Source organism: Sebastes fasciatus, chromosome 12 (assembly GCF_043250625.1).
Source record: "Sebastes fasciatus isolate fSebFas1 chromosome 12, fSebFas1.pri, whole genome shotgun sequence".
NCBI classification, from domain to species: domain Eukaryota; kingdom Metazoa; phylum Chordata; class Actinopteri; order Perciformes; family Sebastidae; genus Sebastes; species Sebastes fasciatus.
The window spans coordinates 30,131,172-30,142,906 of record NC_133806.1 but is presented as its reverse complement, the minus strand read 5'-3'; the positions used below and the strand labels follow the sequence as shown (position 1 = coordinate 30,142,906).

At 41.9% G+C, this 11,735-nt stretch overlaps 1 protein-coding gene across 5 annotated transcripts in view; it reads left to right on the top strand.

Annotated features, from left to right (window-relative positions):
* The window catches only part of fbxl4 (F-box and leucine-rich repeat protein 4), a 38,636-nt gene extending 27,155 nt beyond the window's left edge, over window positions 1-11,481 (top strand). For 4 of the 5 annotated variants that reach the window (XM_074654684.1, XM_074654683.1, XM_074654685.1 and 1 more), the window contains exons 5-9: window positions 30-243; window positions 2,735-2,806; window positions 4,007-4,131; window positions 4,388-4,575; window positions 6,071-11,481. In XM_074654684.1, coding sequence (XP_074510785.1) covers window positions 30-243; window positions 2,735-2,806; window positions 4,007-4,131; window positions 4,388-4,575; window positions 6,071-6,234 — 763 coding nt within the window. In that variant the 3' untranslated portion in view covers window positions 6,235-11,481. The remainder of the gene's footprint in view (window positions 1-29; window positions 244-2,734; window positions 2,807-4,006; window positions 4,132-4,387; window positions 4,576-6,070) is intronic. The other variant, XR_012596396.1, reaches the window with a different exon arrangement.
* Window positions 11,482-11,735: the final 254 nt, after the last annotated feature.

Here is an 11,735-nt window from a genome sequence, read left to right as displayed (position 1 = left end):
TTTCCCTCTCCATCCATTCTTCCCCTCAGCTTCATGAAGGCCTGCGGTCTCAGCCTGGCCTGCCTGGAGCTGTCGTGCTGCCACTTCCTGAATGAGTCCTGTCTGGAGGTCATCTCTCAGACTTGTCCTGGGCTGCAGGAGCTCAACCTGTCCTCCTGCGACCGCCTCCACCCGCAGGCCTTCGCACACATCTCCAAACTTACACGGCTCCGCAGGCTGGTGCTCTACCGCACCAAGATAGAGGTAGGCACGGTCGACAGTTTGATTGTGGTTTCCTAGATACACACACAATGACATTTTCACCTGCACACTTAGACCTGTCCTGTCCAAATACAGCAGGTAGACTGTAGATCGGTAACTGATATGTTTGTATTCTAAATGGCTACCCTGGCTGTATGGAATATATAGGTTGCAAGGCTACATTTCTCAATTTCTTTCTCGTCATTTGCCAGTATTGCTTAATATAAAGGAGATGTCACGCTAGGAAGTTGAGGTCTGTAAGCTTTGGAGAAGTTAAACATACTGTCGTAGAAGATTTCCACTAGTCATTGAAAAATTGGAATATAATGGAATAATGAGAGGTGTAATTCATAGAGCGATGGTTTGATAGATATTTGAATATTGGGAATTTTGAAAACAGGTCGATTGACAATTCATTTCATGACAATAAGCAAACTTCATCTGCTGATAAAGACTTGTACGGTTGAAAGCACTACGGTGAGAGTCAACAGTTTTAATGGTGGTCTTGGAATGTTTTTTGAGGTTTGATTTCACTTTCTTGTTCAAGTTCAACTTTATTGTCATTTTTCCACATACAAAGTACACGGTTAAAACGGAATGTCGTTGCTCACGGACCAAGGTGCAAACACAGACATACAAAAACAGTCACAAACATAGAACATAACACAGTGAACAAAGTGCGATGGTGCAGCACAATCAAATACCAATAGTTATCTACTGTAGCAATTAATATAGATACAGTAAATTTCCCAGGTAGTGTACCTCCGTCTTCTTTCTCTGCTGTGATGTAAGCCGGTCAAGAGAAGCCAAAATCATCACAAGTCAGTTGTTAAAGATTAGATGCTAGGCTAATTAGCATACAGATGGATAAATCACATCCGTATGCAGCGAAAAGACTGACACACTTGGACTTGAACATGTCTGCGTGACTATAACATGAGCATCTTTGCTTTGCAGTAAAAACTAAGCCTTTCTATGGTCAGTCCTCATTCCTAAGGCCTACTGCTTCATGTTGTTGTTTCAGGGAAGTTCCTATTATCAGTTTTGTTTTGCTGCAGCGGTAATCATTTTCTCTCTTGTTTGCAGACGTTCTGCCGAGCAAATTTATCTAGTGTTGATAGAAGAGATGATTGCGTCTTTATCTGTGGCTGTTTGGAACAAAACAGTACATCTTTTTGCTGTTAGCCCAGTCTTACCAGACTAGTTTCCAATCTTCTTAGCTTGTGAGTCTTTACAGACAAGTCATGCCTACTCACAAACCCCTCATCACAGGTTGCATATAGTTGGTCTATGAGCTGTCTGATTAAATCTTCAAAATGAAACAATCTAAGGAAAAATAAACAATTTTGAGGAGCAGAAATGTTTTTGTTCTTCGTTCCTAACGTGAATCATCTCAAAACCCTTCAGACTTCATTTTTGACCCCTTGGGTGGAAAGAGTAGCTTTAGCCGCTGGCTGCAGTTTGTTCTGTACATGCTGAACAGCATCATTAATAACAAAAATGTATAGTAAAGTTTTAATGATCTCCACAATCTGCTTATTTGATGGTACGTGTTTTGGGTTGGGAGTAGCTCGTTCTGTGTTGTTGTCGTTTGAGATGAACCGAGTCAACTCTGAGTGTCTTTGAGGGGGTCTCAAAGACTACTGCACATGTTCAGGCCTGTCTGACGTGTTCAAAAAAACGCCGTATTGTGTTTTGGTGTTACACCTCAGCGTTTCCCCAGTGTTTGTCATGTTTCAGAGCGGCGTTGTGGGCAGGAGGCAGGGTAGAGTTTCTGCGGTGGAGCCAGGCAGCGTGCTGCAGGTTGTTTATACCCAGGCAGACAGAGCACGCTGTGTGTGTCTGTTTGAGGCCCTGACATCTCAGCTGTCATTACCCTGTCACTGCTCTAATTAAATGGCTAGCTCGTCGGGGAGAGGCGTTTATAAAGATGCCAGCGACGGACTCCAGCGCACACACACACACACGGCTTTCATTTTCACGTCTGACACCTTCTCCTGCCACTGAGGTGCATGTGTTGGCAGTTGCAGTGTTGAATTCCCATATCTCTATCCGAGCTGCAGTGCCACTGGAGAGGTCTGTGTCCTCACGGTGCTCGACTTTGTGAGGAGATGTAAAAACTAGCTGTTGCTTCGTATTAAATTCCCTTAAATACAATAAGCCTTACCTGAGTGCCCCAGGCAGCAGACAGGAAATCACTTAGGAGGAACTTTGGATGACATGACTGGACATGTTACTATTATTTAGAAGTATATTGTTAAATAATTTAATGCACAACTTTTAGATTTGCACTCAGATAAGACGTCTGGGGTTTAGTTTTTGTTGGTGAGCTGTTATTTAAAGGAATTTTTTTTTGGTCTTTTCTGTGTTGTTCCATTGCTTCCTGATTTGTTGTGATGTCCGGATTACAAGCTGTAGGTTCTTAGATGTTACAAGACAATTTAAAATAGGTAATAAAATGACAACTCTGCATCCTTCTTATTGTTTTCTGCAGCAAACAGCTATTCTGAGCATCCTGACTTTCTGCATAGAGCTGAGACACCTCAACCTAGGGAGCTGTGTGAGGGTGAGAATGCACACACATATACACACACACACACACACACACACACACACACACACGAAGAAGTCCAAATAAAGCACAGTCTGTTAACTACACAACCCTCCATTTGGCCTTGTTTGACAGTAGCTTGTCCAAAAGATGGCAGAGACATCAGTAGTGTAGCAATAATTGAGCTGCTAACGATCAAGTGGTTGGGTGTAAAATAGACGCAGCAGGTCGGTGATAAAGGCACTGAACACGATTTAAGTGAATACTTTATTGTCCATCATTCAGCTTCACTTCACACAACACAGTTGAAACATTAGTAAAATGTGTACACATACTGTAATATAAAACACAAATACAAATACCCCAGAGCCTTGACACATTGTATTTCTAACTTTACAGAAATAATGAAACTGATCGGCATATGCTTAAGGAAAATTTTTGGAAATACGCTTTTTCTTTTTCTAGTGGGGAATTTGATGAGAAAATCAATAGCACTCTACAGCCGGTTAGCTTAGCTTATCATAAAGACTGGGATCAGGGAAACGGCTAAGCTGGTCCAAAGGCAACAAAATCTGCCTACAAGCAACTGTAAAGCTCACTAGGTAACACATTATGTCTTGTTTGTTTAATCTGTACAAAACTTAAGCAAATTGTAATTTTTACACTTTAGTTTTTGTACAAATGAAACAAACAAGATGTAGTGTGCGATCTGGTGAGGTTTATAGCCACCGTGGCTATATTTAAATATTCAAAGCACCCAGAATATTTACGTATTCCGTTGCGTCCAGTGGGATCTGGGTGATGCTGTTGAATGTGCGTTAGCATGTTGGATGCGTTTCCACTCATACACCCCGCAACGGTGGCGCAACGCCGACGCACTGTCCTTCTCTTGTACACAATTCTCTCTCTCTCTCTGTTGCTGTTGTAGCTGACCGTGAGCTCGCAGGCTGATCTCCGGCGTTTAATTTGCGCTCGTCCGTAATGTGACTGACTCGCAAGCCAGACAAAAGTTTATGGGTGGAACTCACATTTGTGAACTCATTATGTGCATCAATCTACATACCGCATAGTCTGTGTGCGTCTGCGTGCACCAGACCGTGACGGTTTGCCTCCAAAGGCCCTCCATGAAGCATCAACCAGACGGTTGCCCGTCAACTGCTGCACACGACGGAGAGAGCGCAAATAGTTGTTAACTGCTGCCTGTCGCTCCTGCAGATTGATGACTATGATGTCGTGGCCAGTATGCTGGCTGCTCGCTGTCGCTCACTGTGCTCGCTGGACCTGTGGCGCTGCAGGAACCTGACCGATCGAGGCCTGGCTGAGCTCGTCTCTGGCTGCAGGTAGGCAATACCACTGGGTTCAGTGCTGTGAACAATGTTTGTCTTCTTGTCCTCACTGAGGGAGAGTAAACAGGATTGAAGTCGCATGGAATCAAGTCCCATTTATTTAGATTGCAGCCGTTAATGTATTTTACACATTAAACAACGTAATCTTGCAGCTGTAGAGGCAAAGCAGAGCTTATCTGTTTTCAGTGAATGTCTGGATTTGTGGACCGAGTCACCCTAATGCTCTCCTGCATGGTCTGTGGTTGCTCAGGATGCTGGAGGAGTTGGACCTGGGCTGGTGTCCCACACTGCAGAGCAGCACCGGATGTTTCCAGCACCTCGCCCGCTGCCTGCCCCGCTTGCGCAAACTCTTCCTCACCGCCAACCGCACTGTCTGCGACTCGGACGTAGAGGAGCTGGCAGCCAACTGCCTCTCACTGCAGCACCTCGACATACTGGGTAAGTTCACGTCCTCTACGACGGTGGCATGTCACAAGTTTTCATTTGAGAATTTCTGAAAAACTCCCAAGTTAACTGCGAACAGAAACCAAAATAATCAGCTTAATACTACTATGAATAAAATACTGCTCACTAAGCAAGGTTGCAACAGCAGCTCACAGCAGTAACTGCTGTGCACAAACACTATAGTTCCAGTTGCGTAAGGTGATGGGCTTGGCAGCACGGTAGCATGACAGGTGTTGTTCAGGCTGGCTGTGCTGATGTGTCAGTTACAGGTGTGCTACAGCAGTTGGGTTGGTGTATATGCTGGAGAGGAACTCATGTGGTGCAAGTAATAAATATGAAGCTTGTATTTGGGTCTGGACTCTATTATAGCAGAGCTTGAAGTGGGGGAAAAAAATAAGTGCCAGTATTCACATGTTGGTGTGTGTATCGGCTGGTAACAGCAAAAATGATTACATTCCGAATTTCTACAGTGAATAAAAGATACTAGATGTTTGGTTTCAATTAAAAAAAAAAAAATTTTAATTTTTTTTTACAATTTGACACTTAAAAACTGTGTAATTTCACATCAGTTTAGACCATTATTATGAGGCTACCATAGATGACGCCCAAAAAGCTTAAACTTGGTATAGTTGAATAATTATTTACACACGTCAGCCTTCTTCTGAACATTTAATTATTTTGGAAATGTTTGCACTGTAAAATCACATTCTGTAAATCAAGTGCGGATTCCGAAACCTTTAAAATAACGTTTCATTGATTTATATTTTTTCACAAATAAAAAAAGTTACAACAGTTCACTAATTATTTTACAAAAAGGACGTGAACATTGTTACCTCCGCCAAGGCCAAAGGCCTAGGAAGGAGGTCATGTTTTCACCGGCGTTGGTTTGTTGGTTTAGATTTTGGTGGCGATCCAGCTCATGATCCGGCTTCGGGAATTTATTTTCGTCAGCGACGGATATGAAACCTGCCTTGGCGGAGGTCTGCGCTCTCCAAGTGCACTTCTAGTATTGATAAATTACAGCATCCTCGTTCTTACCCCCCCTCCCGTGTGCTGTGCCGTGCTTCGGCTCGTCCAGATGCTTTCCACATTGTTTTGTTGTTCATACGGCGGCGCAACGCACAAACACTGGAGCTGCACCATAATGGCATAATGATTATGAGTGTCCCAGAGAACCTGATCTGGAGAGGGCAGAAAAGAAATACCAACAGCTTGTGAGAAGTGCCAGTGCGGAAGAAAAAGTCACCTTATGCCAAAGAGTAAAATGTAGAAGTTCCGGTACTGCGTACCAGTGAGTACCGACCCACTTCGAGCACGGATAGCAAGTGACATGTGGTAGAGGATTTTTAATTTAATTTACCTGGAAATTTCAGAAAATCAGATGCAGTTTATTTCTTGAGGATTTACTTGCTTGATCTCTTGTATTTATTTCTCTGTTCATGTTACGTTTTTGTAAAGTATCTTCTCGTGTGACTTGTCTAATGTTCAGGTACGCGGTTGGTGAGTGCTGCCTCACTGAAGAAACTCCTCCAGGCTTGTCCGCGACTTCTCCTCCTGGACGTCTCCTTCTGTTCGCAGATAGACATGCGGGTCGTCCAAGAGCTCACCGGCGTCTTCCCCAAGGTGGCCATCAAGAAGAGCTTCACTCAGTGACCACGGCGTCGTCTCATTTCCCACAGTCCAAAGGAAGTAAGAGGAGGGAAGTGCTCGCCAGCAGACACTGCCCCGAAGTGAATAAGCGGCAGGTCAGATGCTGAAGGAGATTGCTGACGGTCTTATTGACCAAAGCAGTTATAATGGGTGAGGAGGTTCTTTGGATTAACTGGCTGAACACAAACAACTACAGACTCCTAGTCACAGGATCATAGAAGGTGAGACTTTTTATTTTTTATTTTTTTTGTCTGGACACTTGAAATCAGGGTCGTTGCGGTAAAGCTGCTACATCTTCCCAGAATCTGAATCACCACTTATGTATTGCCAAGCAACACAAGGCTAGGAAATATGCCACTGGATGCAAAACAAAAACATTTTGTGAGCAGTCCTCCCTTGAACATCTTGTTCGGACAACGGAAAGGGACAAAAAAAAGGTGTGAACCTCTATTGGAAACAGCTGGAAAATCTGCAGTAGGATGTGGGAGTCCCATATTTATGTCAGCTGGTAACGTAATTAAAGATCAGGGCCTTGGTCAGTGCCTTGTCAGAATGTGCAGCGATCATGCCGGCTGTTTTAATGCATCATTCTGAAGGCATCTGTCAACATTACGCCAGTTTGATTTAACGATAAGAAATCATACCTGATGCTGTTGTGTTCAAAGGTATCAGGAGCTTTAAAGGTGAAAACACAGAAGTGGACGCAGCCTTATTTCACACAGTGTACTGTGTGGATTGTGTCAACTCAAACCTTAATGCAAGTATCACAAAGTATTTGTTGCTGCAAACCGACTGCAGAATCACACGATAGGCTCTCGTGTTGAAAAGAAACACACCATCCAACTGTCCTTGCACCTGAGATTTCATCAGAAACGTATATGAGAACATGTGAAAATGCATTTGTTTTAATTTACACATGTGCTATAAATGACATCAAGTCGAAAAAACACGAGGCATCAAAACAGACAGACTGACTCATTTGAAAAGTGAAAGCACTGAGAAGTAACACAGTTTGACAGTCCAAAACCCAAAGATATACAATTTACAATGATGTAAAACCGAGAAAAGCAGCAAAATGACTGAAACAATCGGTATAATATCCAAAGTTTTGCGAATATTTTCTGTCGATTGACTAATCAATGAATCGACTAATCGTTTCAGGTCTAATTGTCGTTGTCTACCAGGCAGGTCTGATGCAAAAAATCCATTAAAAAATGTTCTGATAGCATAATATGGGGAATTCTCCAACCACGGTAAATGTGTTCCAGTCAGTTTCCCAACATTTACCCTACAGGCGGATATGATACTGATATATTAATTAGAAAAGAGCTTTAATTGAGATCGTGGCATGGCAGGTGCCTTCCTTATTGAACAAGTGATACAAGACCTACGTTAAACTAAACTAGAGCCTTTTGTTGGATTAGATCTGTAGAGAAAGTCACCAGATCTAAAGTGCCTGATCCGGGTCAATTTCTGTTTAAACCTGCCCTTTAAATTAAACAGGGTGTTTTATTGTTTCGTTTTTGGTTATGTAAGAGACTTTTCACAAATTTACTCTGGCCAAGTAAGGAAAACAAACACGTTCAGATTTTAAGTCGGCCAAGGCCAACGTGAACGGCCAATAGATAATGGGATTGATAATTGTGTATGCTTAGTTTAGGTCATACAGATCATTCGTTTCGTTGGTAATTGTTTTGGCTGTGTAATTTTAAAGGAGCAGTGTGCAGGATCTGGCTTTATCTAGTGGTGGGGTTGAGTTGCAACCAACTGAAGCCTCCCCTGTGTGCCAAGCGTGTAGGAGAGCCACGGAGGCCAGCGCGAAAACACGAACGAGTGTGTGTGTGTGTACGAGGGAAGTGAGTGGTGAAGCAAGAGAGCGAGAGCGGCGGCGGCGATGGGAGTGAGTAGCATTATCGACTCCGGCCCGAGCCGTTCTGGGCTACTATAGAAACATTATGATGAAACATGGAGAGGACCCGCTCCCTATGTAGATATAAACGCCTCATTCTAAGCTAATGAAAACACAACAATTCTTATTTTCAGGTGATTTTACACTAAAGAAAACATACTTTAATTTATGTTATATTCCATATAATGTTATCCCCCTAATTGTTACACACTGGTCCTTTTTAAGAGAATAATGAGTGAGTTTTGTCTCCAAAGATAAATGATAGTTTGAAAGTCACCAGTTTCACAGTGCTTTCATGATGTTGCATGCTTTTGCTGTTAGCTGTCTGTCACTGCTGTTTGACTACAGCCACCTACTTATGTATTAAACCTACCAAACTGAAGCTCCGCCGATGGGAAGGAGTACGGTGGATTAAGTTGAGGATGTGTAAATACTCTGTGACCTCAGTATTTGTCCTGAAACTCAGGGGTTTTAATATTTCATCTGATTTAAATTTTTTTTTTTTTTTTTTTTACACATACATTTCGCTCCAAAAACCAGCACAACAGACATCTCTTCAGACCGTCACGCCAGACTGAGTTAGCTTTGAGGTTATCTGTCGTCAGTGTTGCTCCTCAACAACAAACACACACGTGACACAAATGATCAGTCAGCACTGATGTAACTGAGACAGAGATAGAATTCTAGTTTATTGGGTGTGGAAAATGTTTCAGTAATTGTGAAAAAGATATTGCTGTCCCTGATTATTTAATTTGTGTTATATACGAAGCCACAGTTTCAATGTGGCAGAAGTGCTTGAAATGCATTTCCTTTTTCTTTTAAGCACATTCTACTAGTCAATATTTGTGCCTTATACTCCTGTTTGAATGTGGTGTGATGTCCATGTGGTATAGATTGTAGTGAAGTGCTTTTGCTTTTATGCCCGTCAACCAAAGTAATGTGCAGAAATCTGGTCTTCAATCCCACAACTATATTTGACCAGTTTAAACGCCATACTCTGTATATCAGCCATGGTAATTAATATGCAAAAAAAAAATATTTATTTATACTTCCCTGTGTGATAAAAATGTTATTTAAACATGTTATCCTTATATAAAAAGTAATAGTGTATTTTTTTTCTTTCTTTTTACCCAAAATGAGAGGAATGATATTAATTTCATCTCATTGCATTCAGTCCGTGTCTAGCCTAGCTTAGCACAAAGACTGGAGGTACGTCTTTAGCCTAGCTTAGCACAAAGAATGGAAGCAGGGGTAAACTATTAGCCTAGCACTGTCAACTGTCGAAAAAAACATGTTTCCCAACAAGTCCAAATTTGTCTTATATCTTGTTTATTGAACACATGCAGAAACAAATGCATTGTGTTTTATTTCTCCAACACTGCTGTGATAGTGACTGCATCAAGCATCGCAGAAGTCCTCTTCTTAATATTAATAATACAGTGAACTAAACACAAGGATATGTTTGTGACCATACTTGCCAACCTTGAGACCTAAAAAATAGGGAGGATTTCAAAACCTAAGTGGGGGGTCTGGGTGTCCTCCCCCAGAAACATTTGAGTTTCAGAGACTTAGTTTCCTACATTCTGGTGACTTAAAAAGAATGAAAACGGCAAAATAATAGCTGCAACTGCAATCTTATGTTAACTTTTAATTTGACCTTTAATCCTCAGGAAATAAAACTGAATAATTCACACGGCAAGTTTAAGCCAGAGGGGGAAACTGAATAATTCGCCCCTTTGGCGTAAACTTGGCGTGTGAATCTCTGGCATAAACTAATATTCATCAGATTTTATTCTTTTTTTTTTTGTCTCTGCTTGAGTAATTCTTTCTCTTAGAACTCTCAATTCCTCTCTCCGTCTCTCACTAAAGATCCTTTCAGACACAACGCAACAACGGCACCACTGCGCTCTGAAACCCGTTATTTCCAAAGGCTTGCGCCGCGCCATGACAGCTTTTCACTATGTCAAGCAAAAGCCCCACTTTGGGCGCTGCACGCTGTGATGTGCGCTGAACTCAGCGGCTCAAAAATGAGCTCAAACTGCGCTGTGTCGCGAGCATAGACTGTTCTCTTCCGCCGGGGAAACGATATTTGGTGTAGCTCTATTGTTATCCGGGTGGAAATAGTAGAGCTTATAGACACTGTACAGTTCCAGAAACAGGTTGAGATAACGAAAAGGAAAAAAAAAGTGTGAACATTTTCCATAAATCAGGAGAAATACGGGAGAATTGTGACCCCAGGAGGAAACCGGGAGAGAGCAATGAAAAACGTGAGTCTCCCGGGAAAATCGTGAGGGTTGGCGAGTATGTTTGTGACTAGTTTACAAACTATTAAGATACTTTTGTGAATAAGTTAGTTTTGAAGCTGTTGGAAGCATATTTGTTTTCAAATAATCTATGTGTCGCTACGGCTGAGGACACAGTAGTCTGAGAATGACTTAGTGTTCTATGAATACAATTAAATTACATAAAGTGGGTTTTTAAATGCTGATTCTGACATTTTATTTTTGAGTTCATATCTTTTGATGTCTGTTTTGAGGACCCCCAAAAAAGTAGAATCAGTTGTTAGTGTTGCCCACCAGAATTGAGGGCGTTGGAGGAATTTGAACTTATGGTCTTAATGCTTACAATTTCTCTGCTTCCAGTCTTTGTGCTAAGCTAGGCTAAACATGCCCCAGATCCATGATTGTACTGGATGCCCAGAATTCAAATAGATAATCAGCCTTCTAAATCTAATTATGGGTTTGATGGGAAACCCCAAAATGCTGTGCTGTCCCATTAAAATTGCATTTATGTTGAAATTGATATATTTTCCGTCTGTTTTAAACAGAATGGGTGTGGTATTGACACGCCAGCCCTCCCATTCAGATGATGCAAATATGACTTCAGTGTGTGGAAATCAGGTAGTTGTAGATGAAAAAATCCAGGATAATTACTACTCAAATGACTATATAGCAACACAATGAAAACACTGGCAATGTATAGTGTGTGCCGCAACTATTCGCATTTATTTGTTAAGTCAGACTTATTTGAACGTCCTCAGATGGTCACGGTCTGATCGATGAAGCAGTTTGGTTTAACGCCTTCCGATATTTGTGTTGTTTTAGCTCCCCACCTTGAGTGAGTGGGATGGCCCTGCTTTTTCTCTAATGAATATGCATTCTCTCTTCTCCCACTCTGGATGTGCGATCAACCTTTGTGCCAATTGGTAGGACATGCAGTGATGCTCCCTGTGCTGCAGTGTGAAAGCCACTGTCGTGTGAAAAGATTGTGCCTCTGTCATGATGAAACTGGGTGCTTCACTTTCACCAGATTTTAAATAAACCGAAGGCTGATGACTTACACAGTGGCTGCGTGGCCCCTTTTTTGATGCTTACGGCCCCTCTGATCCTGTAAGAACATGCATGTATTAAGAAATGTGACAGTACAACGTGTCTACATTGCTAGAATTAACTTGCTAATATTCAATTTTCCTTTACTCTTCAGCTTCAGCGAACACCATCACTGACAAAAGAAAAGAAAATTGTGTTACTGTATCATGCAGCGGCTTCATAAGTAGAGTCGCGTGTGTCAGTGTGATTGGGAGAAAAGTAGGGTC